Source organism: Dermacentor andersoni, chromosome 4 (genome assembly GCF_023375885.2).
Source record: "Dermacentor andersoni chromosome 4, qqDerAnde1_hic_scaffold, whole genome shotgun sequence".
NCBI lineage: Eukaryota > Metazoa > Arthropoda > Arachnida > Ixodida > Ixodidae > Dermacentor > Dermacentor andersoni.
The window spans coordinates 95,324,785-95,350,680 of record NC_092817.1 but is presented as its reverse complement, the minus strand read 5'-3'; the positions used below and the strand labels follow the sequence as shown (position 1 = coordinate 95,350,680).

Sequence of the window (25,896 nt, the reverse complement as noted above, 5' to 3'; positions counted from 1 at the left end):
CCTTCCCCATTCAGTCGACAGGAGCGTGCCCAGCCGTGTAGTGCCGTGTAGTTCGCCTCAAGTGAGAGGGCCACGAACTTGCGTAAGAGCCGTTGTGAACAGCAATCGAAAAGCATGCAAAGCAGGCGCGTGGTAGAGCAGTGAATATACTATATGCACGCAAACAGCAGCATCTCTAATAATTTATTTACATAAGCAAGATCAAAAACACAGCGTGGATGAAAATCTGCTTTGTCATCCGAAGCTTTTCAGCTCCGCGTTTTCGACTATAAAACGCCAAATGGCGGCGTTCATGTTTCAGAGACTAACGCTCTTAGAGACGGTGAGTCTCAGTATGCAATCCCGGTACGTCTACCATCCCTCATGGGTTTCACTTGTATACCTTCGTGCTGCTCTAGGGTTTCCCCTTCGAACTCTAATTAAAACGCTTGAAGATCACGCACGTTCTAATTGAGCAATATTGCCCATACCCCATGCTTAACAAACTACATTCTTAATAAGTCATAACGCCACGGCGCCTATAGCGAAAACAAGTCACGAAGAGGGAAACTAGGTAAGCCAGCAGGAGGAGGAAAAAAGAGGGAAATACGAGAAGGTTAAGCCACAAAGCGACACGAGAGTAAAGCAAAAGCTCGAGTTAGTTGCCTTCTGCATACACGACCACGTTGCGCTGCTATCGGTACTGTAGATAAAGTACTAGCATTATTCCCTGGTATGTCCCGTGCCCTGTGTGCCGCTTCGGCGCAAGCCCAAGAAACTTCCAATTGATAATATGATATGCTCTTTAAAGGGACACCAAATAGGAAGACTGTCCTTGTGCCTGTTTCGTTACTTGCTACTGTCCCTCCTAGTTTGTGCACAAAAGCTTGGCGTCGATGAATATTAAGTTAATTAAAGGGACACTAAAGTGAAAAATGATTTCTTTTGCATCAGTAAATTATCGTTCTACAATACCAAAAACACCACTCTTACAACGATAAGACGTTTGGTAAGCCAGAAAAAGCGCAAGAACGAAATACGGGTGGCGACGCCTACTTAAGTTCCCGCACCTGGGGGCAGTGACGTCTTGGATATTGATGGCACCTTCTAGGGCCTACTAATTATATATAGCGGTACATATAGACTACATTGTGTTCTAAAGGAACCAAATAATAAACATGACAAGTTTCGAAAACATTTATTAAGCCAACGCGGCCCAAATGCGAAAACATACTTTGGAATCCCTGACGTCACGTTGACGTACCGGCACTGGAGTTTCGGCGCGAAATTCAAATACTGACACTTCGACCTTCATTTTCTCATTTAATAATAAAACTATTTTCTTGAAATGACTACCTGCTTGGTTCTCAAACAATGCTTCATTAGTCTAAACTGATTTATTGTTTCGCTTTAGTGTCCCTTTAAGCTACATGACTAAATTAACTATTTTGCAATAGCGAAACGGTCACCCTGTTAAAATGGGCTTAACCGATGAAAAAAAAGAAATTGTTTCAGGAGAAAGGAAAGACGCTGAACGGTATATACGAACCAGCAATACATACAGCTGCAATATGTTGCCTGCACTGCAGCACGAACTACAGCAGCATCGCGCCGGTGATGAAAGCAGCTTTGTTACCCATGCTTCCAGCATGTATACGTCTGCAAGGAACAGAAGAGAGATGGCGCGAGAAGCTGCTGCGACGCCTGCGTAAGCGATCAAGGGCCATTAGGTGATCGCAGCGGACAGGTCTACATGGAGTGCGCGCCGAGTCTACATAAGACAGAGCTCAGCGGCCCGAGACCTCCGATGGTATTTGCCTATATTCACCCAAGGATATAGATACACGCTGCGAGTGAAAACACTTCAGCGTTAACCGGAAGGTTCACGCGCACGCAGACTCGAGCATGGGCCCAAGGGAGACTAAAATTCATTCGGCGCACGCTGCAAATGCGCATATTGGTAATCACACGACCGCAATGAATCGGCCGTACTTCGGAGCAGCCAGTTACAATCATTAAATCGGTAGCGAGTCGGGTCTCTCAGAAGCAGTCTGTCTTCACCAAAGCATGCAGCTCCGTAGCGTGTCGAAGCAGACACAGCGTCCGTCACATTTAACGAACGAGTCGAGCAGGAACCTGGCACAACGACACCTGAACTACAGAGAGCTTAAAATTACATATAGAGCACGGGCTCCTTTGTCTAGGATGCATCCAACAAGAAGCTGTTGCAGCTTACCCTTCTACAATGGTCCCAGCTTTTGAACTTATTTTTATCAGTAACACTCAACGGGCATACGACAATGGGCCTCATCGTTTCAATGGCTTTAGCCTTGAGACAACCTTTCTGGCGCTTCACTTATTCGCAGCGCTCGATGTATATCACTGCATCTACACTAAACATAGACAAAAAAAATAAACAAGATCTTAGCAATTAAGTGTTTCATTCAAGGCGACTCAAAGCTTTCCAAGACAACGCTTCCTTCGTATCTCCTGCCCTATAGCTAGTTAAAATGTTGTGTCACATTAGCCTATGTTAACAAAAATATAGAGAACTCCTCTCTCTTACGCGCATCAAACGACCTCCAGACAAGAACTATTTCTAATATCGCGGAAAAGGAACGGCATCTTTTTTCTTTAAAGCTCGCTACTTAGACATGCAAATGGTACAAGGCTGGGGGGAAAAGGCCCAGTTGACACGCGCTCTCGACTGCGCGTGCGAAAAGCGGGTGATCTAGCTGCACGCGCCAGGCAACGTGCGCCGGCAACGCGCGCGTGGCATGCCTTGCGAACGGTCCCAGCTGCGCACACCTGCGGCCTCGCACGCGACGGCTTTATCGCCCGCACACCTATGGCCACAGCGCGCGGCCCGCCGACACTGTTTGTGCCGGCGCAGGAAGAAAAAGAAGGCACGCGTATCTAAAGGGAAGCGCGAGCCACTCGGCTTCGCCGATCGACCAGCAGATGCGCACACGCCGGTCCGACAATTACGTCCTGCCCTTGCAATGTTTAATGCGGCTGAGTTCCGCCAGCTCCGGACAACTATACCCCTCCTTGCGACGAATTCGATCAGACTGGGGGCAACGCCCGGACATTCTAAAGAGGGGTAAATAAAACGTCGCAGTTTCGCCCGAAAGGCGAAGCACCGATTGCGATAGCAAATTAGTGTACAGCTATACGAAGCAAGGATGGTAGTTTTACTGGCCATATATATAAACTTGTAAACATAGGCATGCGAACTAAATTAAGAAGCATGGTGTCACGCGCGCCGAAGCAAACATGAACACATCTCACTCGATGACCGCGGAAACTTTCTGTCAGAACGCTGGAGTGAGGAAGCCCGGCAGCAGCAGCGAGCGAATTTACCTTCGCGCTGCCTCTCGCATCCAACGCGAACTAAGCTGCGAAAGCACAGCGTACGGCGGACTCCGTCGCCGTCGCGGATAGCTTTCAAAATACAGCGTCTCGGGCGGGCGCGCGCGGCCGGCCAGGCTTCTTTGTCGCTTTCCTTCCTTGTGTGCGCGAGATTGAGTCGCGAACGCCGGCTCATACCCCGCACGCTTTTACTCGCACAAACAGCATACGGCGCGCGCGGCGACGATTTTATCACCCTTTTACTTTACACGACGCCGATAGCAGAAATGGACCTGGAATGTCCGTATTACTGCTACCGCAATAAAGTTGCAAGGAAGTTGTCGCGTCCCCTTTACCTTCTCTTCCCCTGTGAAGCTGGCCCTATCACTCGAATAGCATGGAAAACGCATGCCAAGCCTTACGTGAGAAGATCCACAGGAGTGGTATATACGCAAGATTCCCTTGTCGTGAAGGGATAGGCCGCGCTACTTGAATGAACGGGCCAGGGAACATCCTCCAAACGCAACTAATAATAATAAAAACAGCTGCGCTAGCCCGCGCGTTGCAGCATCTAAGAGTCGCAATTCCAGAATAAGATTCTGGGAAGAAACGAAGGGAGAACTGCACGCGAGCTAATGGAAGCACATCATAATAAGCTATAGGGTAAGGGTAAGTTTCACTATTTTGTATGATTCGGGAATCTGCTTCTTCGAGAATTGATTTTCCCGATAAACATTGAGGTGACATGAGCAGGTCGAATTCATTGCTGCATTCTGCGCACGTCGACTCCACTCGCACTGGCGATCAAATATCGCCCAAGGTGAGTCGCCCTTGTCCCCGCCGACATCGGTTCAATGACTCTGCTAGCGGGAGACGAAGACAGTGATCCGAGGATCGCGATAAAGAATTCTTCCAGCTGCTTGGCCTGCACCTTGCTTGCGACGGTGAAGGCGACGCCGTCATAATACCAGGCAAGCATAGAAAAGCACCCACCACGTATTCGATGGCGCCCGGCGGCGGCTGGGTGGGCGTCCTGCTCAGCTGCTTCCTACCCACGCCGGCGTCGGACGAAGCAGCCGTGGTGGTGGGCGGCGCCGAGTGGGGCGCCGGCGGCAGGGGGGGCGACGGCACGGCCCGGCCGGCGGCCGCACCGCCGGGCGACGTGGCGGTCGTCCGGCGGCCTGCCACCGAGGAATGGCCCCCATGGAAGGAGGAAGGGTGGCGGTGCTGCTGCTGCTGCGTCGCGGCAGCCGCGGCCAGCGGCCCCAGGAGCGGCTCGAGGGGACCCCCGGAGGACCGGCCCCCACGGCCCCCTGCGTCCTCCTTCTTGCTCGTGTCCAGCACAAGCTCCAAGGGGTTCACGTAGCCGTGGCAGTCCACAGACTGGGTCTTGTTGCTGCGACAGAGAAGAGCGGGGCGACACACTCAGCAACGAACGTTCATCTGCGTGCGGGGGGACAGTGCGAATACACACGCTGCGCAATCGTGAAGAGGGATTAGCAAAAGACAAGAGACGCAACAGCGTTATCGTCATATTATCACCGCCATCAGCAATCTATTTTATGACCGCTGAAAAAAAAAAAAAGGTCTTCCAGTGATCTCCAATTACCCCCGTCTCGTGTAAGCTGACGCCGTCGTAAACCTGCAACTAATTTCATCGCACCATCTTTGCTCTTCGTCACTGCGCTTCCCTACTCTCTTGGCCCTTCTGTAACAGACCGCCGGTTAACCGCCGCACACTATAAACACGTCCAACCCCATTAATTCTAACAGCAACTAAAATAAGGACCACCCCCGTTCGCTCTCAGTTCCACCGCTGCCCCTCATGCGTTACACCTACCATTTTTCGTTCCATCGTTAGTTGCACGCTTCTTAGCTTCTCAAGCTTCTTCATAAACCACCCTGTTTCTGGCCGAATGTTAGTATACAGTAGCTGAATAAATGTGTGCACTATTCGTTTTACAGCGCTATAGTGGAGCCGCACATTCCTACTCATGTTACTTGTGCTTGCATACCTTTACACAGAAGATTCGTAGCAAGCACACAAATTACTGCTATCAAGCAAGAAGTGAACCTCTTAATGATAATGTGACAGAATAGCTAGACACAGAAGCGTCTCTGCGGACTGCTTTCCTTTCCATACTTTATCGGAAATACGATACCTATTGGAGCAAGACACCACCCCTATTTTAAAAGGAGTTTAGGGACAGGACTGTCGCGAACACACACCGTCGCGACAGCGTCCATACTGCTGGCAGCTCCCTACTGAGCAGCTCCTTTTGGGAGAGATAGGAGCAGAGTAATGACAGACACGGTGCCATGAGAGCGCAGGGACATCCCATCACCCTGCCCGCGATAACGTAGGAGAATGGCGTCGTCTAGTGGCCAAATAAATCATGTTCCCTGTATGTGAAGGCATGACGTACGAGATCGGGCGGCGTGCGGTGACACGTCGCACGCCGCCAGATCTCGAAGTCTATGCTGAAGTACAAGACGCCGTGAAGGCGACGGGACGGAACGGTCGAACCAACTGCCTATATATATATATATATATATATATTAGCTTCCATTTTCTTCCCCTGGGAAGTAATATAGGTTCAGTATAGGCGCCACACGTTAACGCCCCCGTATTGCACATTCTTTAGAATGCGCCACTATATAGCGTACAGCGCGCCACGAATAAAACGTCCATTCGCTGCGACGGCTTGAGCCGAAAGACTGCGTTTAACGGCTTTCGGGAAGACTCAATTTACGAGCGCTGACGCGTCAACACAGCTTGCTTCGCCAACTTGCCCGTGGCCACCCGAACACTGCGGCGTTAGGGCCGCAATAAACGGACACAACTAAATAGGTCACGCTGAGTCGCGGACGGATCCAGCCTGAGCAACAAGTGAAACGAATAATGACTGATTAGTGCGAAGGCTGAGAACACCCGTTGCTCCGTCGGAGCGAGTCACCGCGCTAAGCGTATATCCGCTATACAATTGGCTACCGATTGCACCACTGTAACTGAGTAACGCGCCACGTTAGCTCCTCAGTGAGTCACACAACTTCGTTATCTCTCGCCCCCCCCCCCCCTCCCCCCCTCCCCCCCCCCCTTCCGAAGGAAAGCGATAGCTCTATACCAAGGAAAACATGACGCACGTAAGCTGAGTCATAGGTCGAACGAGCGGATGATTTCGGGGGCGTCGCGGTGCACGAAATGGGCACGCATTTTTGAGAGCGTGGGCTGAGCAATAAGGTTCGGCAGACCCTACGCCCCTGGACGAAGGGTCCGACAAACTCCTCAGATGGAACAGGCGCTGTGCGATCTGTCCGCGGTTGGCTCATGCACGCGGTGTACTCTTTCAAGACTACACGTGCACCAGCCCCGTGTAGCAGGTGTCAAATGGAACAACTTCAACTCTCAGCAAGATAGCCTCTTCGGTAACTGTGTATACCAATTAGGTGCCACTGTTACCCACTGCCTTCAACCTTTTTCAAGATTACATTGAAAGCGATATTAAGATTTTCACACAAGGTCGAATGCATGCGGGACTGAATAGAAGTAGTTCAATCATTCTTGCCGTCAGCCTTCGTGAAAATTGACACACTTACATAGGCCGCTGTAACGCCGCCGATAAAGAAAAGTAACCGCCAAGTCCTTTCTAACACATCAAAAGTCTGCGGTTTCTACGTACAAGAAACGCGAGATGGTCGCTTTCTCCGCGTATACGTGGAGATGTTGACTGCAAGCATCTAACCACGGTATTTATAAAGAAAATGTTTTTTACAAGTTCCGTAGCATACAAGCTAGTTACAAGAACCGATCTGAAAAGAGATTATGTACGTGAGTTGCATCTTCGGGTCTTAAGACGATAAATGATGTCTATGGACTTTTCATATCGCCACGTGAGACGCACTAATCAAACAGCTGTCTATACGTGCCATATAACATCGTCTCGCGTATTTTTCAGCCGTCGCCGAGCGCGCACGTGTTATACTTTTCGTGGAGTGTCGTATGACCAGAGCCCGGGACGCCCGCGAATTTGAAAACGCCTGGCGCTGACCTGCCGTCGGAATCACGAGTCAACCGTTTTGAAAGTTCATCGCCAAGTAGCTTGGGCCGAATACTTATTACAGACCGCTGCAACGTGAATTTGTTAAAGCACGTATTGACGACGACGTCCTGTTCAAGGATATTCATCAAGTCATTTATATATGCCCGAAGCTAAATGGCTCAAGGTTATCGATTCGACCAGACAGCACAAATGGAGTCGCTTTTCTCAATACCACGGTTTCGATGACGATGGACCCGTAAAACTGAGCGTCACCGAGTTTCTGAGCTATCCACGACGGCAAGCCCTTGCTCCGTTGAAAACGAAGACATTTAGCCACTTCTCCAGCGGATACTTTTCCAGCAAAGATAGTGTCGAACACATCGCTCTTTCCAACTTCATTCACGCTCTAAGAGCTTGCACTATATAGGAGACCCCACAACCAGACATACTAAAAAGAAAAAAAAAAGGCTCCTCAAGCAACACAGTGATCACGTACACAGCAACGCCGCTTAAACAAATTCATGACTTCGCACTCCTACGCGTCCAAAGAGCAGCCGTTCACGTACAACGTCGTACCGGCCCCCACTTACACCTGAGCAGCAAGAACTGAAACGATCGGGACACTGAGTGAAACATGCCGAACGGCCACACAAGTTCTCGCTGGCATGCAGGGCTGCAGCTAAAGTGGCTGCTCAACTCGTTTTCCTTCCGTACACGCGCGGTTAAACAGCAAAGCCGTCGCAGCGCGAATGTATCCTTACGGAAAACATTTCACGCAGTACGCGTTACGCAAGACTCCTGCAGGGCCGAGGGTGGATGAAGTGGCGACATGCGACAAAAAGGGGACGCTGCGACAAAGGGGAAGAAAAAGGAGAAAAGATCGGAATGAAGGGCTGGCGTATTACAGTTACGCGAGAACCCGCAAGCGTATATACACTCCACACAGGCGCCCATGCACAGCCGAGCGAGCGCACACAGACGGTCCACCACATGCACACGAGAGCGCCGACGCAATAGTCGCGCTCTGTGCTCGCCGAGTGCAGACTCCGAGCGAGCGCTTAATGGTCCGAGGTAATTGCTACACCCGCGGGCAACTTTCTGTGGCTATGGAGGGAAAGCTACGGAGGCAAAGCGCGCTCAAGTGTGAGCGCTTCTGAATAGAGTCCCGCGTTTTAACCCACGTTAGTTTAAGCTGGGGAAGAGAAAACATAATAAGCACGTTACTAGCAACAGTTAAATTAGAACACACCGCTGAGCACAAAGGTTTACTTATCTTGCGGCTTTTCCCTTCCGCGTCTGGGGAAACGCGAAACCGCGGCGCACGTGGAAGCTGCGTCGATTCAGCGTATATGTTCCGAGCAACCGAAAGCACTGTCAAACGCTGCCGGACTACTTGGCGCGGTACCACCGTGTGCAGAACCTCCGCCCCCGTAGCTTCCCCTTCATAGCCACAGAAAGCTGCCGGCGAGTATATCACGCTCTTTTGAAGCCTGCGAATGCACACGTACCCACGCGAGGCGCCAAAAGGTGGCCAAAAGCAACGCGCGGCGCGCAGATTATATAGCAAGAGGTTATAAACAACTCGCCCACGCGCGAACATTAGGTGCGTCCGATAGTTTGTCCCGCAGATTCGCCCGCGGTACGGAGAAGCTAAACGAACACGCGCAACATTTGCACGCCGATCCGTTATACGGAACCGTTTCATCGGGCGAGGAGGATAGGGCGCGCGGAGAGCCTTTCCTCCTCTCTGGCTTGGGCGATCCGGCGCGGCGCTGCTTGAAAGTATTGCTGCCGCGTGCTGCGGAACGATTTCGAGATGTTTTAGATCTTACTTTGTGAAATTTACGCCATGTTCGTTCATATAAGGTCGTCAGGGAAGCCTTTCGGTGCATCGGTAACTACTATAGGGGGAATTATGTCTTGGTGGTGCAAAAATGTGACGCGCATAATCAGCCGCGGTGTACGCGCATTATCAGTCGCTGTGCGTGTATGTGTTCTTTACTATTTTGCTTATATCGATTTTAAATCAACAAAGGAAACCGGCGTGTCTGTATTACTAGCATTAAATGGTAAATCAGCTCACTGTCTGATCGTTGGCGTAGGGAGTAAAACATAAGAGCGCGTGCTGTGCACGGCCAACCTAAGGCAACCACGAAATATCTGAGCGGCAAGCGCTATCAAATATTTGTGATACGCTGGCATCGTTCTCACGCATTTCAAGTCTAGTATGCTTGAAATTACCGTATGTCTGCGCTAGCCTTGCTGCATGTGGCCCATGGCGCTGCTCAACACAGCGATCACTGCGGTTGGTGAGCCAGCACGATACATATATATAAGCTGTGTGCTTCGGCATTGCCCTTTTGGCCTGTATACAGCCATATAATATATGAGAGGGTTCGCATAAAAAGAATGCGATGGCTATTTTTTAGCGCAAGATTTCCCTAATACGTGTGAGTGCGTCGTAGAGAACTGAACGAACACAACCGCAAAAAAAAAATTCATTTATCATCCTCTTTCTCTAAAAAGCAAGGGAAAACGGGCTAACGCTGCACAACGTTTATAAATATATAACCACTGATGCCGTATGCTTGGACCATGCGCTATATAGAACAAAGATATCTGTAATTCAGCACCTACTACTGCCTAGGACGCTCGCGCAGTTAGTAAACGGTCGCTTTGCTGGACAAGCTTAATTCAGACTGTAAGGTATGATGCTATTACTAGCCAAAACATTTATTCATAGGTGGAAACCTCATCCATCGAACCAAGTAGTCACGCAGTGTAACCTGCAGCGAACAGTTTGAATGCTTGTCAAAGTATAACAGCACAGCTCCTATCGTAGCAGAACGGTACCCACGCTGTTACGATCGTCGCGTATGTGTCATGGCTCCTAAACCGCAGCCTAGAAATAGAGGATAATACTACAATAAGGTCACATTAGGGATTGGAACATTCAGAAATACACAATTGATCTCCGAGGCTGATTGTAGGCTCAAATATACGCGCACACATCGCGCTGCGTGTTCCGTCCACCTCAACGCCAGCAGAAATTCCGGCCATGACACCTTAAACCACTTCAGCAAGTCTCACAGGACCTTGTACCACGTAGAAGACGCACGTCATACTAAACAGACCGTACAACCGCGAACAGAAACGCCAGAACCTACCGCCGAGCGTATACCTGCCATGCAAAAGACCGCTTTCGCCCAAGCCAGTATGGCGCTGCTCATAGGCGGCGCCACTGCGTTCACAATATGGCGGCGCCTACGAAAAAACGGTCTATACGAAGCGGACGCGCCGGTGTGCGACGCATGGCCGTTGGATACTGCAGTGTGTTCAATATGGCGCTCCGACGAAGTGCGCTATATGAATTGCTTTGAAGCGTAGTTAACATTTTTTTTTTTCGCAGATTTAATTAGCCCTTCTTTTTTCATTCTGGCCACCATCAGAACCGCCATCCGTGTCTGCACACTGTTGCTTGGAGTGGCATGAAACGGTTAACCGCCGCACTCCAACGCCACACGCGTACCTATATTACCACCACCGAGTGCTATCGCAACGGTGGTGCACGCCTAAAGACGAACTAAAATGGTCTACGCATATGCACACGCAGCACAAAGGGGGGGGGGGGGGGGGGGGGCGAATACTGGGATGTAACGCGTAAAGCGCGAGCACGACATGTGCGCGCGGAGCACTGTGGTCGTCCCATCTCAACGACAGCACTTCATAACGTGCGCCGTTAGGAGTGTGTGTGTTTGCATTCGTACACTGTGCTGTGCTTATTCAAAGAAGCACGCACAGTGCGGTTGTGGTTCTTCACTCCACCTTACTGCGTCAACAACGTTATATAGAAGCGTAGGCAGCACTTCAAACAGGCTTTCTCTCTTTACAGAATACATGTTTCTCACCAGCGAGATCGGTGTGACCCACCCAATGCGTACGGCGAAAGTGCTTAATTAGTGCATGCCCGTTATCCTATTCGCGCACTCTAAAGGGCGCGCACGCTTCCTCCACTCATTCGTAACCACACGCGAGCCCACGGTGTTTATAAGCGAATGCGTAAGATTGAAGAAACCATTCGGGGCCTCATTTCGGCGGAAACCAGCAAACAGAAATAACTTATTGAAAAACCGGTCCATAAATGTATACGGAACTCAATCACACGGCCAGCTGTTATACGCGCGCCGACAAATACTTATCAGCGAAATGGAGAGGCCCCAGCAAAGTGACAACTAACGGGCCGTGTCGACGAGAAAAAGCTTGGCAAGTTCGCCCCCCTTAACCAAACAATTCTTCAGTGGCACCCCTCAAGCGCAGTCAGTTAAAATAACGAGGAATTAAAGTAGAAGGTAGTGGCATATGACACCGTGAAACGCCGGTAAAGAAATGGGCAAGCGCGATTACACACTATACTGAAGCTTCTGTGGATCTGATACAACGCGGCCAAGCACGCAGCGCAATGTATACGGTGCAACCTAATAAATATTAAATGGAGGCACGCAGTAGCAAGCGAAACAAACAACAACAACAAAAAAATGCGTACACAACCGAATACAACGGGCTTGCAGCGAACTTGCGCTTCAGGGTTGCCACGCACACGCACGCAGTGCAGCAAGAACATTTTACATACCCGGCAAACGGAAACTATATAGAAGGACATTTAGTGCATCAAGTATACGACATCACACGCTAGCACAGGCGAACAACACTTCAGTTTTTCAAAGGTAAAATGCGACAGCGCCTGGCTGCTGCTTGCGTCTGCATGTAATAAACTACGACAGGAAGATGATAGTTAAGCGCCAAGCGCGCGCATATATTACAAACCCAAGTTACACACACGCCGCGCTCGCAAAACTACACGCGTGCACGTTTGTCTGTCTCGCAGATGCCGGTATAGAGCGCCACTATCTATAAACCACGAGGCACGCACGTGTGTAGTATGCGCATAGTTGCTGACGTTTCGCTCCAGTATAACGCTCTATTACGTGTTTAAGCGCTCTTTCGAAAGAGCGCCTGCAACAAGCCAACGCGGAAACGCATGGCAATATCGACCGCCGTTGCAGTTCTTCTTGCCTGCCTTCTTCCTCGATCGCACGTGGCGTCAAAAAACGAATTGCAAATTTCCGCAAACGCCGACAGGCGTCACGATGTTCGTTCCGCCACCTGCGCCTCAATCGTGCATTGGGAACACGCGTCGATGCAGCGTCAGCGCAGACTCAATACAGTTTCCTTTTTTTTTGTGTGTGTGTGAGAAAAACGGGCGAGCCAGACTGGGAGGGGCTGACAGCCGAACGCAAACGGAATGTTCAGGAGTAGTAGAGCAACACGCACACAACGTCTGCACAGAAGTGCGATATGGAAACGCGCGCAGCGATCGATGAAACGCTCGTTTCTTAAACAGTCCGCGGCTCGCGCGGTTCATTTTTCATCCCGCCAGCGAAAGAGCGCACGAATGTTTTCGGAACGTCAGCGTTTTGAAGTTGTCCCGAACTTCGCGAGCTTACCGCTTCACTTTTCTTTCTTCGAGCAAGATACAACTGCGATTCGCCGCCGAGACACATGCAGCGGGACGTCCGCGCGGTGATATATGGCGGCCTGACGCGAGCGCATGCTTAGAGGCACAGATTGCCGTTCAAATTAGACTCCGGCAACGTCGCACACGTCAGCTATAATTACACAGGCCACTTATGACTAATGCCAGGGAGATATTCTAAGGTATATTCATTAAAAGAATGAGCTACACGCGTCCCCGAGGGCGCAGTGACCCCTATATCGAATCGCGCTCGCATACTATAATGTGCAGCTTTGTGTTCGATCCACATGACTGTCCTCTCTTGCCACTATTCAGACTTCCTCGACCAATTGGTACTGGTCGTGCAAATTTCAAACAGCATTCAAAGCGCATCGCCTAAACAATGCGTCAGACATAAGCAGCTAAATATAGAAGTACAAAAACACGCAATAACGGCGCCAGCTGCGACTGCACATAGCCGACGGGAACCGCGAGTTTATTGGAGGGATCTAAACCACTCGCACGCATATGCGCGGAGCGAGGCGTCCGTATATAAAACAGCATTGTCGGGTGGACAAGAAGCGGAGCTAAGGGGGGGGGGGGGGGGGGTATTCTGTAAGAGTCCACCTAAAGGAATGTCCATTTCGGCCGCCGCTGGTTGGCTAGGGCCGGTCCTCTCCTCCTCTCTCGTACAGCTGCATCCAATCAGCAGCGGCCGAAATGGACAGTCCACTAGGTGGACTCTTACAGAATACCTTCCCCCCCCCCCCCCCCCCAGGAGCGAAAGAGCGGTGTGCGAAGAGCCACACAATCGGTTAGCTGTATACACATAAGCGGCACAACGCTTTCTTTGCATACAAGAAGCGATGAACTGTGGTCTCTAGCTTGTGCATAATTCGTACCAGCATTGCTTGAATAAGGCGCAAGCGACACCATGAAGACGAGGAACGAAAGAGCGGGGAAGACGCACTATACATATACGGGAGGTATCACGCAACGGCAAGATTGCGCATGCACGCGTACTGCGCTTAAAACGCTTCTCGTTGAGGTTATTTCTGCGCGTATTATAAGGGCATACGGAAATACACGCCTTTGGCTTACGCCGACACTCAATAGCCTGCAAGTGACGTCATGACACGGCTTGGACACTTAGGGGGTGATCCATGAACCACTCCCATATACGTTGCTGTAGATAAGACTGTAGTAAGGCGTAGATTTTCGCTTCGTCTCGTCAGGCATGCATTGCAGTGCTTCAAGATGGCGGCGGCTATGACGTCTCTTTAAGCCACGCTTCAGAATACATGAAGACAAAAGTTGGTGTGGCTATACAGTGTGGCTAGTTTCGGCCTGCCAAACGACGCGGGCTACGACGAGACGCCGTGAGCGCTCTGGGCGTACTTTCACAAAACATAATACTGTATACATAGCGGATGAAAACGGTATTATTGGCAGGGCAAGGAAGCTTTAATCGCCTCACGCTTTCGAAGTGTGCATCTGTGCTGCACGTATTTCTATAAGGAAAGACAGAAAGAAGAGAAAAACACAGCGTACCACCATTCTTTTCTTTTGCAGACGCTGGTTGCAGAACAGGATAAGTCCGAAACGAGCTATACAACTTCACGGGAATAAATGCGCGCTCGACGTGGCCCGCCAGTTACCTGTTAGCTCGGCGGATCGACCTGAGCGTCGAGCGCGATCGGTGCCACGAGGCGGCGAGAACCACGAGGAGTCGGCGAGTGGCGGCGCGCCACAGGCTGCGCGGAGGCCTCGTCGACGGCGGCGGGGCCGCCACAGCTGGCCGCCGTGACATGCGGGGCGTCCGCTAGCGCTCAGCGCCAGCACGAACGCAGCTCCGAACGGCGACACACACAAGCACATACGTTGGTACACACGGCGTGGCTGCCGACGAGAACGCTTCCTCCTCCCGTCGAACTCGGTCGACAAGCGACAACAACGGCGAACCGCCGCGGGCGCGCACGATTCGCCGGACACACAAAAGCGACCACGCACGCGAGCGTACGGCGCGACTCGAATGCGAGAGATTTCACGGCGAGATTAAAAGAAGGGAAAGAGGAGGAGAGAGAAAAAAAGACGAATATAAAAGTAAGGGCAGGGACTGACCCGTCGGGGTTACGTATGCCCAACGACAGGCATCGTAAGGCAGGGATCGCTCGTGGCGCACGACTGAAAAACAGTTCGGTGCATTCCGATGCACGCGCGTGACGTAGTGTTGGGCCGCGTGTGAGACCAAGACGACCGGTGCGTTCACAATGCGACAGACTACCGTGGCAGTGTCACGTGATGCGCCGTCGTCTAGCTTGATTGACGATCCCTTACTTTACAAAAAAATATGAACGCGCCGAGCGTTGGCTGCTTGTCTATACGTGACAATGACGTCACAGCTGAAAGCGCGCGGTTCTTATGGCACCTGCGGGAAATGTTTCTCGGAGCAATGCATTGGCATTGTAGAGCAACGAGCACTCGTGTTCAAGTGAACATTCCTTTCAGGGTATAAACGATCTTACCGAGAACATTTCCGACATGATTAGGAAACGGAAAGTGGGTTAGCTAGCCTCTATTAGGGGCGAGCTCCACCACTGGAAAAGCTGGCGCCACTGTCGGCGTGACGTGGCATGAGGGATCACGTGGACACAGCAGCCGCGTCGGCTGCTTCGGAATCGCCGAAGCGAGCTGAAAGCGAAAGTTTAAAGTCCCACTTGCGCTGTGGTTCTGATTTAAGTGGTGAGACTTTCCCGCCTTTGGTGTCTGCTTGACAACATTTGAAAGCACTATAATAGATAGTGGTGCCTTTGGAGGCGTGCAGCATGGTAGGCTGCTCGGTGCCGCAGTGCCGGACGTACGCGGCGGAGCCCGGTGTCAGCCTTATGCACACGTAGCCGCAGGACAAGAAGCTGCGTGAAGCTTGGCTCGCGAAACTTGGAACCGGCAAACAGCCATCGGTTACAACTCGCGTATGCAGCAAGCACAGCCGCGAGGAAGATTTCTGTTACGGCGTCGGGACTGCGACGTTCGGCGAGTAGCACAAAAGGCGCACTGAGACGCTCGCCCGCTGCCCGGCTAATGTCATGACGGTTTGGTTTATGAAATTGTTGATGCTAGACACCGGCAAGTTCACTGGAATGGAAAGGGGGTGGTAAGAAGCACATTTAAAAGACGGCATGGCATATATGGTCATGTTTATGTTACGAATTAATGCACTGTATTACGAAAAAGAGGCAGCGGGAAATTGCACGCTAAGAAGACCGATAAACATACAGTGCGACGCAACCTTTCACGCAAGAAGCCGGTTCGGGAGACTCCATCGCGGCGACTGCGCAGAGTGGCGTTCACTGTACGTATATATTAATATTCGGTAAAAAGGTATAGCGTCTGTAAACCATTCTGTGCTTTCTGTTTGCCGAAGATTATTATCTTGACGGTAGAAAACTTCCCGTCGTTTCGAAAGTACTCACAGAAATGTCCAGGAGGGCTCCCGCGTTGTGTTTTTATTGAGCGCCGACAGCCAAACCTAAGAGGAGCGCGCCGTGTGATCCCTGAAACTACGCAAGGGAAACGTTTCCGACAGATGGAGACTCCGTAAGCCCTCGCCCCCAACGGTTTCATGAAGTTTTGTCACACACACCTGCGCACATACGCGCGCGCAAGTCCAGCTATCAGCCCAAGACAGATGCTGTAGCTCTCTGCGGGCTGATGCAGTCGGACGAACGAAACCTGAAAGTTCGCTTCGTCTAACTGCATCGCTAAACGAGCAAAAATCGAGCAATAATTGACTGTTCATTAAATAGGTAAAGCTGGAAAGAAATAGGAAGAGAAGAGTTCTATACTGGTCGCACTGATCTCTCTCTCTCTCTCTCTCTCTCTCTCTCTCTGTGTGTGTGTGTGTGTGTGTGTGTGTGCGTAGTGTAGTGTAGTATAGAGAGAGAGAGGAGGATTTACCAATAGTTGTGGAGTCAAGAAAGTGATTACTTACATATGTATACAGATCGCGTCTAAAAGCAAAAAAGGAAGCCGTTAACAGAGGCCAAGCTTGAGGACCACATGCACAATATAGGTTAATTATTGTAATTATATGTATTTGTAATCATTTTTCCACGGCAGTTACTAGCTAACCTTTCGCTGATTACTTTTTTCCATCCGTCCATTGCATACATTTTTGTTGGCGCATAGATGATACGCACTAAGTATATATATGTACTGCATATCATTATCGCTAACTATTGCGTAATCTTCGCTTTGTGAGTCGAGTATGGTTTGCTTTACCTATTAAAAATGATATCGGCAAGGTCTAAATGTTCTCTATAGGGGACGCAGACCCCTAGTCTAACCTTCGCATAAACGTATTAGGGTAGAGACTTGGGCGAGTTGGTCATGGTTCATAACGGCGGTGTTTGCGTAGCGCACGAAAGTAGGAAACGAAGGACAGAGACTCTTTACTCGTCTCTGTCCTTCGTTTCCTACTTTCATGCGCTACGCAAACACCGCCTTTGCATAAGCTTTCTGCCTGCGCCCCTAGACATACAACCATTGTGATGCTCAAAAATTTTTTTATACGACGGTACTACCCTTGAATCAAAAACACATCACATCTGAGCGTCATGTTTTAGAAGAATCTACAGTGCATTAGCCTTACAACACCGTGTTTTGTCTCCACATATTTTGTTGCCCTGCGTATGAAGAAAGAAAGAAAGAAAGAAAGAAAGAAAGAAAGAAAGAAAGAAAGAAAGGCGGACCTCGTGGAGGTTGGCTTCAAATACATGGTTGCGCAAATACTCCGATTCTTATCCGCTGCATATCGTGGTGAGCAATTAACTTTGAAACACACTTTACAGCAGTGACCAGTGAAATCCTGCCCTACATTGGTGTGCTGCATTCCTGAATAGTATAATCAATGACACAGGAGAAAAGTGGCGACAGTGCAACACAACGTCACGCCACGTGCTGCTCCTACCGGACGCGGGGTGAAGCCGACGTTTTTGCCAGACACAACCGTTAATTAGTTTAGGTGGCAAGTGACCAGCGGCAACACAACATATTCAAGTACTATAACGTGCGCAGGCCTTCATACTTCCTTGAGCCAGATACACGACCGACGAGAAGACGAACAAATTCACCGGAGCTTTTGTGATTCGTTGGCAGTTAACGGGATACGATGCAACAGTACGACGAGCGTAGCGTCGGGATCCACTGCACCTGCACATCAAACTAACGTCGCTCCAACTGTCCGCAGCCCAGCTGGCGCATTCCAATGTGCTGCGTCAGTGCTCCGTTCAAGCCAGAGAGGTAGGTGACGACGACCCGATAGCACTCGTTTCATTTACCACTCGCTAAACAAATACTTGGTGCCTTCACACTTCGACTACTTGTTCCACAATTTCGTTATCGTTTAAACTTCACTGAAGGTGATACAATGTCGAATCATACGTACGCTACTTAATATTCTTTTTAAAAAGGAGTCTACACAATGATGTTTCGAAAGTGCTTCGTTCCAGCTTGACAGGCCTGCACGGTCTCACTGCAATGCAAATTTAATAAACCCCACTAGCCGTACAGCCAAAGAACACAATATTCTCTCATATGATCACATAGGTTGTGTTTGCAATCTCACTGTAAGCATACAATGCTACTGAATAAGTTCATTGTGCGACCCACGACATTTCTTATAGGTAAGCGACGGCGGAGCATAAACTAAGTGCTCACGTCGTGCAGAGCATATATGCATAGCAGAGGCCAAACGCGATACATAACGCACGCACCCTGCGACCGCCAAGATGGAGAGCACTAATCTAACCTTTCAGGCGAGAACAATGCTCTCGACTGAGGCAAATAAGGCGTCGATAAGCGAACCGGCGCGCCGCGGCCACGTAACAGTCGGCTGCCAAAACTGCTTCGATGCGGTGCGCAGAGATTGTCCCTTGTTTACTCCCAAGGCGCGCTCAATGCGTGTCTGTCCCTCCTGTTCGGTTAGGTATACTCGATCAGGCGAATACTATCTGGCGCCGGCGCGTCGACGAGTGGGTAAATGCGCGTAAACCGGCACTGTGGTGAGGGAAAAGAAGAAGAAAGAAGGTCGACAAGTGCGAGGCGTTTTGGCTGCTGATATTGCCGTTCCCGAGAACGCGCTCTTTAAGTGGTGCTGAAGGACAAACCAATATCTGCATACGCCGCAGCTCATTGTAACCTTCGCGAAGTTCACCCTTTACGTTGAAGGGGGCGGCCTACAACAACCTTCATCCGAGCTGCAGCGTACTTCTATTGGTTACGTCTCGATGGATCCTATACGGGTAACCCAGAAGCCATGGCAACGCCTGCCCAGCACAAGGTCGCGAGTTCGACCTTGTGGAGGGTTGAAAGTAACGCTCGTGTGCCGAGATTCCCAAAGTATCCTATATCTAGGCTATACAGAGCTTTACCACAACGTTGACCAATACGGGAAGGCGCAGACGCGAGGAGCAGCGATAGGTATACGTGTCGACATCTCGCGACGCCGTATCTGAACAATAAAGCGCGCAGAATTCTCAAACAGCCCACTGTGTTCCACTTGTCGGCAAGCGTAAACATTACTGGAAATGCATAATTGTGATGACTGTACTTTTAGCCTCTTTTCTATTTTTCGAGGTAAGAGCAATGCCACATGCAAGAGCGCTTCTAGCGCATTTTGGTTTCATGACAGCTACACCAGGCGTCGCCGTCATCGGCGGTGTTCCGTCATACCTATTACGGTACAGATCTACGTTACGCTATAAAGTACTTTTTTAACTCGCAGCGCCCATCAACTATATTACGTTACTCATAGCCCGTGGATCTGTAACCTTGGGGGCGTTTAAGCTTAGTCACTTATTACGTACCTCTTATATCGACGCATGCGTTAAGGTATGTCGCCGTGATGTATATATACCCTCCTCTCGCCCCTGATTACACACGTACCCAAGCCTTTTGGATGGATGGATACAACTTTCGTGTACGTCCGGCAAGGTTTAACGCGGCCCGGGCTCAGGTCTCCCACGGGGGAACGTCAAGGCCCTGCCTCAACGCCGCCTCACGGGTTTGCTGGACTATCCACGTCTGGATTCCGAGGTCTGAGCTGCGCAGAGCGGCGGCCCACCTCGACGACAGGGTCTCCGGAGCAACTGCCATCCTTACTATAACTACATTGCACTCCCACAGCATGTGTTTGAGTGTTGCTGGTCCTTCCTGGCACAATTTGCACGTGTCGTCCTGATGCTTATCTGGGAAGATACGTTTCAGACGGAATGGATTAGGCAAGGTGTTCGTCTGGAGTTGTCTCCAGGCGACGGCCTGCCTCCTGTTCAATTTGGGACTCGGCGGTTGGTATATCCTTCTGGCGTTTAGATATGCACTGGTTATGTCGTTGTATCTGGTGAGCCTGTCCCGTTCTGTGCGAGGAGTGTTCGCTATCGTGCGAGAGGCGTTGCCCTTTTCGGCGCGGCGGGTCATGTCTCGCGCCGTCCGGTACGCCGTCTCGTTTAGGTTCGGGAGCGCGTCGCCTTCCGTGGTGACGTGCGCGGGGAACCATATGATTCTCGAGCTAGCGGTTTTGGATCTGCCCGCTTTGGCCAGAATGGACAGGGCTTCCTTGGAAATTTTACCTTCGGCGTAATTCTTTACTGCCGTTTGCGAGTCGCTTAGTACGACTTCGCATTCCTGGTCTGTGAGGGCCATCGCGATCGCTACTTCCTGCGCTGTTTGGTGTACTACTTCCTGTTTGGTGTACACACTGCATGCAATTCTGATTTTGGAGTTTGTCTATGACTACGACTTTTCTACTGCATTTTTTTTCCCGCTGCCGTAGCACTTTGCAAGAGATGCTTTTCTCTGCCCTAAACGGGCAAAACGCGATCAACCTCAGCTTCACTCGCTGTGAACAGTGAAATACCCCGGACAGTAAGGAGGAAAAGATCTCAAAGCTCTAAACGGGCCTTGAAGGGATGAAATGACAAACTGCAATTGCAAGACACTAACTTTGCGGAGAAATGCATTGGCATTCCAGTTACTTCTGTGCTTGAATGCATAAAGCGACGTTCTGTTAAGAAAGTAACTGGAACGCCAGTGCATTTCTCCGCAAAGTTCGTGAATTAATATCTCGAAACTGGTGTCATCCCGAGAATTCCTTCCGAGTGGATCCGCCTTGCGAACTCCAGCGCTATAATTTGTAAATTGCAATATAGTCCATAAGATAATTATCTTAAAAGTTAATCAGTGAATCTTTGTTAATTTGTCGATCATGCATTTCAATTCTTTCTGCAAGTAATGGCCGCCTCTTCGAGTAGACCAGCTCATGAACTAGAATTGTGCTATCTGCCACAAACAACCTTTAGATAGTTTTGAAAGTGTTCGGTGAAACTCCTTGTACGGTGACGTAAACACTACATGAGTGGATCGAGGGGGAAAGAGAGAGAGCGTTAGAACCAGTTCCATAACAGAACCGTCTATATAGCTCTGCTCCCGCGTATACGACTCCCGCATACTGGAAATAAAGGGAGCCAGCCAGTGTAGAGGTTCAGAAGTAAACAGCGGCGATAAAACACCTCCCGGCGGCACAACACGATAGGGCATACGCAAAGGGCTGCGCGGACGTGCAAATAATCGCCCGAACAACAGCACGAAGCTCTCGATAAAGGCCGCCTCCATGGTATTGCGGAAATGTAATGCACCAAGCTGTATAACCGAACACTTCACTTCGCACCGGGGTCTCGGACGTGCGAGCGAACCGCGTACGTGTTACTGCAGCCTGCGCGCCACGGGCTTTTCGCACCGCGCATGTAGGGACGCGCACGTCGTAACCAGGTGACTATATATCAGGGCGTCCCAGCTATCACGCACCAAGATGTAAAAATGTGCAAATGCCACGTGGCTGGACAGAACCACGGCGATGTTGTTTGCCGTCGCTTGAAGACACTCAGATTATTTTTTTTTTTTTGCATTTCACCTAATTAAATAATTAGTAGTAATTATTTAATCAACCTTCGGCCCCAAGAACTCAAGCGCGGCTTCCCCGGGAAGCCATATGTGTTGTGCGTCGAGCGACGCTAGCGCCGATAAGGATTCAGCGAAGCGGTGTAGTCGCGCCCCCTCAATGGTGGCCGCACGCCGATTCCTCCTATAGTTAAGCAACGTTGGTGACAGCGGTAGCTCCGAGACGAGAGAGTGTGATGACTCTGCGGAGGAACGACGTAGACCAGCTTCCGTGCAACTTTCGCTGTCGCGGAACTGTCACCGCACCCACTCGGTTTCAGAGGCGCAGCGAGAGAGTCGAATACAATGGACGGAAATAGAGAAGACAAAACGACAGACACTGGCACAGTGCACTGTGGAGATCGAATCTTTCGAGTCGTCAGAACCCACCGAAAAGCGGTCTTTCACCTTCATTAAGCGGATAACCCCGGCTGCACACCATAAATATTTCCGCACTTACGGCATCTTCACAGCTGGTCGTTCTCGACCGCTCAGAGAACTGGTCTGGCCTAGCCACGTAATATTGCGTCACGCAGTGTATAGCAATATGGGGCAAGGAAGGCACTCGGCTGGATGGGTGACGCTCCGGTGTATAGTAAAACGTCACAACAGATATTCCGCGCGGACGACGCGAAACCGCTACGTTCGGTTGCTCAAACGAAGTTACGATGCTAACCCCCCCCCTCCCCCTCCCCCCCTGCCGATGGCACAGCTGCGTAATTTCTTTGATGCGTCAGGCCGGGGGATCGAACCCAGCGGACGTCGTGAGCCCGAACATCGCAAAAGCTAGAGGGTAAAGTTAAAATACCGCAAGCACGCTTCTCTGCACGCCACGAGGTCTCACGAAAGGGCCAACTCACGAGGTCTCACTCACTATTATTTTCCCTTTATTACGACGAAGACTTGCCTTGGGGCATGTTTGATGCGCATCATTGTTTAATTGGTAGCGAGGTATCAGATGTACGTTGGCATTGCTTTATTTTAGAGCGTCATACGAGGAAAATGAACGCTATGTATCTACTACGCGTGCATTAGAGCTGTTTTTACCCGCTAAGATAGGCGAAAGTAGGGGACACCATTAGGCCGTCGTCAAATCGTGCACATCATTTTGCGAGAAACCTTTTGGGAACACGATATGGCACAGAATACGTTCAACTATAAGTCGCGTAATAAGGCTTTCTTGAAAATTTCTGGAACGTGCTGTCGATAGCCAGGACAAACGGACAAACTTAACCATAGCATTTCTTTTTTTCGACCTCGAGGTTTACCTCGAACGTAAATCGACCGCCTGGAACGCCAGCCCTGAAGCCAGCGAATTTCAATACCCGCCTGCTCAGCCCGCGTGCGGGCCCCTCCGACAACATGACTCACCGACTCCGTATGAAAGCACATGTCAAAATGTCGTGACGAAGATAGTGAATGATGTGCGCTTCCTCGACGGCGTCGTAAAGGAATAAGACGGATGTCCCGATGAGTCTCGCGTGACGACAGAGCTGCACAGAGACACTCAGCGCACATGCTATCGGGACCGGGAGTAGAAAGCGAAACAGACGCTACGGGACGCGAACACACTTTCATGCGATAAATATTACCTCCTTATGCGTGACACTACATCCGAGAACAACCGTTTGGTCGATGTTCGCTGGGCATTACACGCATCACGGCGGAGCGCGCAAAATACACCAGTTGTTCCGAAACTGGCGAGCACAAGCATGAGTGTTCTGGTTCTTTTTAAAAAAAGAAAGCAAAAGAAAAATATGTTCCGGTCCGATAGTACACGTAGCCGTAAGATTGAAGAAAAGAAAACGCAAAACAGGCCAAGTGCGTTTTCGCTTCCTTTTAATTCTCGCAAAGCGCGCAACAGCTGCAGCCCTCAAGCGCCCGCCGAGGCTTAAGGAAACAGCACAAAGCGTTTTCTTTTTTCTACACACAGACTACGGCACAGTTCTGTATTACCTGCTGGGTAATTATACAATAAGTAAATACGCTAATCGTGAGCCAATGTACCAGGGGAAGAAAAATAGGGATAACTGATTTTATATTTATTACTTACGAATTCATCCGAATAGTACAGAGGACAACGCGTCTATAGCAGCACAGCGCTATCGCTCCGCTGAGCCAGTAATTATGATGGACTCACAGTAAATACGTCAAAGTTACATATTTTCATTCCAAGGTGATGCAGACTCGGTCGAAAGATGGTCAGATATGGTAGGGTGACGCTTAGAACAATTTTTAACGAGTCCTCGTGAATACAGAGTTAATAAATCTTGCTTTGACACTGCGACGAAAAAAAAAGTACGCCTTCACTATCGCTGACGTGTCGACCGAACTTCCTGCCAAATGTGGTAGACCCTTCAACAAAGCAGTAGTGTGTTAACGATACTCCGCTAAATGAAACTGAGGTACGTCGGTCAACAAAGCGGTATGCAGGAGAACCTCAGCTTAACGTCCGTGTATCTCTTGCCGCGCGCGCGTGTGCGTATGGCATTGCCTCTACGAAACGTAACTGATGAAAATAAGTCGCGCAGCGTCCACAAATGTGCAAAGCACGACTTAGGGGGGCCACATTTTCATTTTACGCCCACTTTATTGTTCTAGCTGCTGCTACAGTAATCAGGTATGCTCATCGCCTCTATAGGGTCGCCTCCTCTGGACCTGGAAGGAGGGTCAACCGAACACGCATGGTTTAGCGACCCGTAAGTAGCACCTGTTGTATAGTAAGAAGCGATGATAGAAAGTCACCTAAGACAAACGCCTGGATGGCAAAAAAAAAAAAAAAAAACAAGTGTGTGTGTGTGTGTGTGTGAGAGAGAGAGAGAGAGAGAGAGAGAGAGAGAGAGAGAGAGAGAGAGAGAGAGTAGCCCGGGATGGGGCGGGAGGGAGGCGTAGAAGTGTAACCGGTTGGTTCCGCCTGTGGTCAGTACGTCGATGTTGACCGGTCCCGCGTGGACCGGTCAACACACGAAAGAACGGTGTCTTATCAGTGTTCGAAAGAAACAAGTTCCATTGTTTTGTATCCACACGCGCCCTCCCACAGAGAGCCGACGGTCCAGAAGGCACGTGCCCGCAACAAGAGGTTCGCATATTGGTTGAGTGGTCGATAAAGTGATCGATAGATTGTCTCTCTATTATATATATATATATATATATATATATATATATATATATATATATATATATATATATATATATATGCAGTATGAGTAGCGGAGCTCAGATCATACATAGAACAATGCGTCAATGGTCAGGGATCGGTGCTACCGAACGCCAAAATTTGCGAATTGCTGAGAGCAAACCGCGCGCACCCTGGAAAGAAGCCAACATTTTGTTCCAGCTAGTTCCAAACCCGCGCAGACAAGCCAGCAGGAAAGCACTCCTCAAGCACGGACCACCCTTCGTGCTAAACTTTCCTAGTCGCCTTCAAAGTTTACACGCACGTGTAGGGCACATCTAAGAGGCTTTCCTTAAAAGGATCATAATGTAACAAGCAAACATGAGCACGGGGCCTGAGCGTTGTGTCTGTAACGTCATCTCCAGGACGACCTTGCGCTCATATATATTGAGAGCAACACTTTAGAAAAAAAGAAAAGGATTACTCTATGAGACAGATAGGCTGTTGACCTCACTGCGTGATGTTACTGTTCAAAGCTCGTACAGCTTCCGTTATCTGGGTAGGTGATGGTTCATGAGGCGCAAGTTTTAGCATTTCCTTGGCCCTACACCTGCTGCATTTCTACCGGCAATTTTCTCCAAGCACACACGCCCAAACGACTCGCCTATGAGGACATCATGTGTCGGTGTATATATTCATGCGGGATCAAGTTTCATATATATGTAAGAAAATGCTATTAAAGCTACTGCTTCTTTGCAAAGAAAGCTCCAGCTTCTAAGGCGATGGGGTACGCGATAAGCAATGAAGTCAGGAACGGTTGCGGTAAGGCCTTTGCAGAATGTCTTTAAAAAGAAAAAAGAAAAACAAGTTTTGCAACGAAGCAACATTTTTCTAAAGTGAGCCAC

At 49.9% G+C, this 25,896-nt stretch overlaps 1 protein-coding gene across 5 annotated transcripts in view; it reads right to left on the bottom strand.

Annotated features, from left to right (window-relative positions):
• The window catches only part of LOC126536512 (uncharacterized), a 155,576-nt gene that overhangs the window by 22,520 nt on the left and 107,160 nt on the right, over positions 1–25,896 (bottom strand). For 4 of the 5 annotated variants that reach the window (XM_050183514.3, XM_050183518.3, XM_050183516.3 and 1 more), the window contains exon 2: positions 4,324–4,726. In XM_050183514.3, the coding sequence (XP_050039471.1) occupies positions 4,324–4,726 (403 nt within the window). Of the gene's footprint in view, positions 1–4,323; positions 4,727–14,540; positions 14,884–25,896 lie in introns of those variants that run through there. The other variant, XM_050183513.3, reaches the window with a different exon arrangement.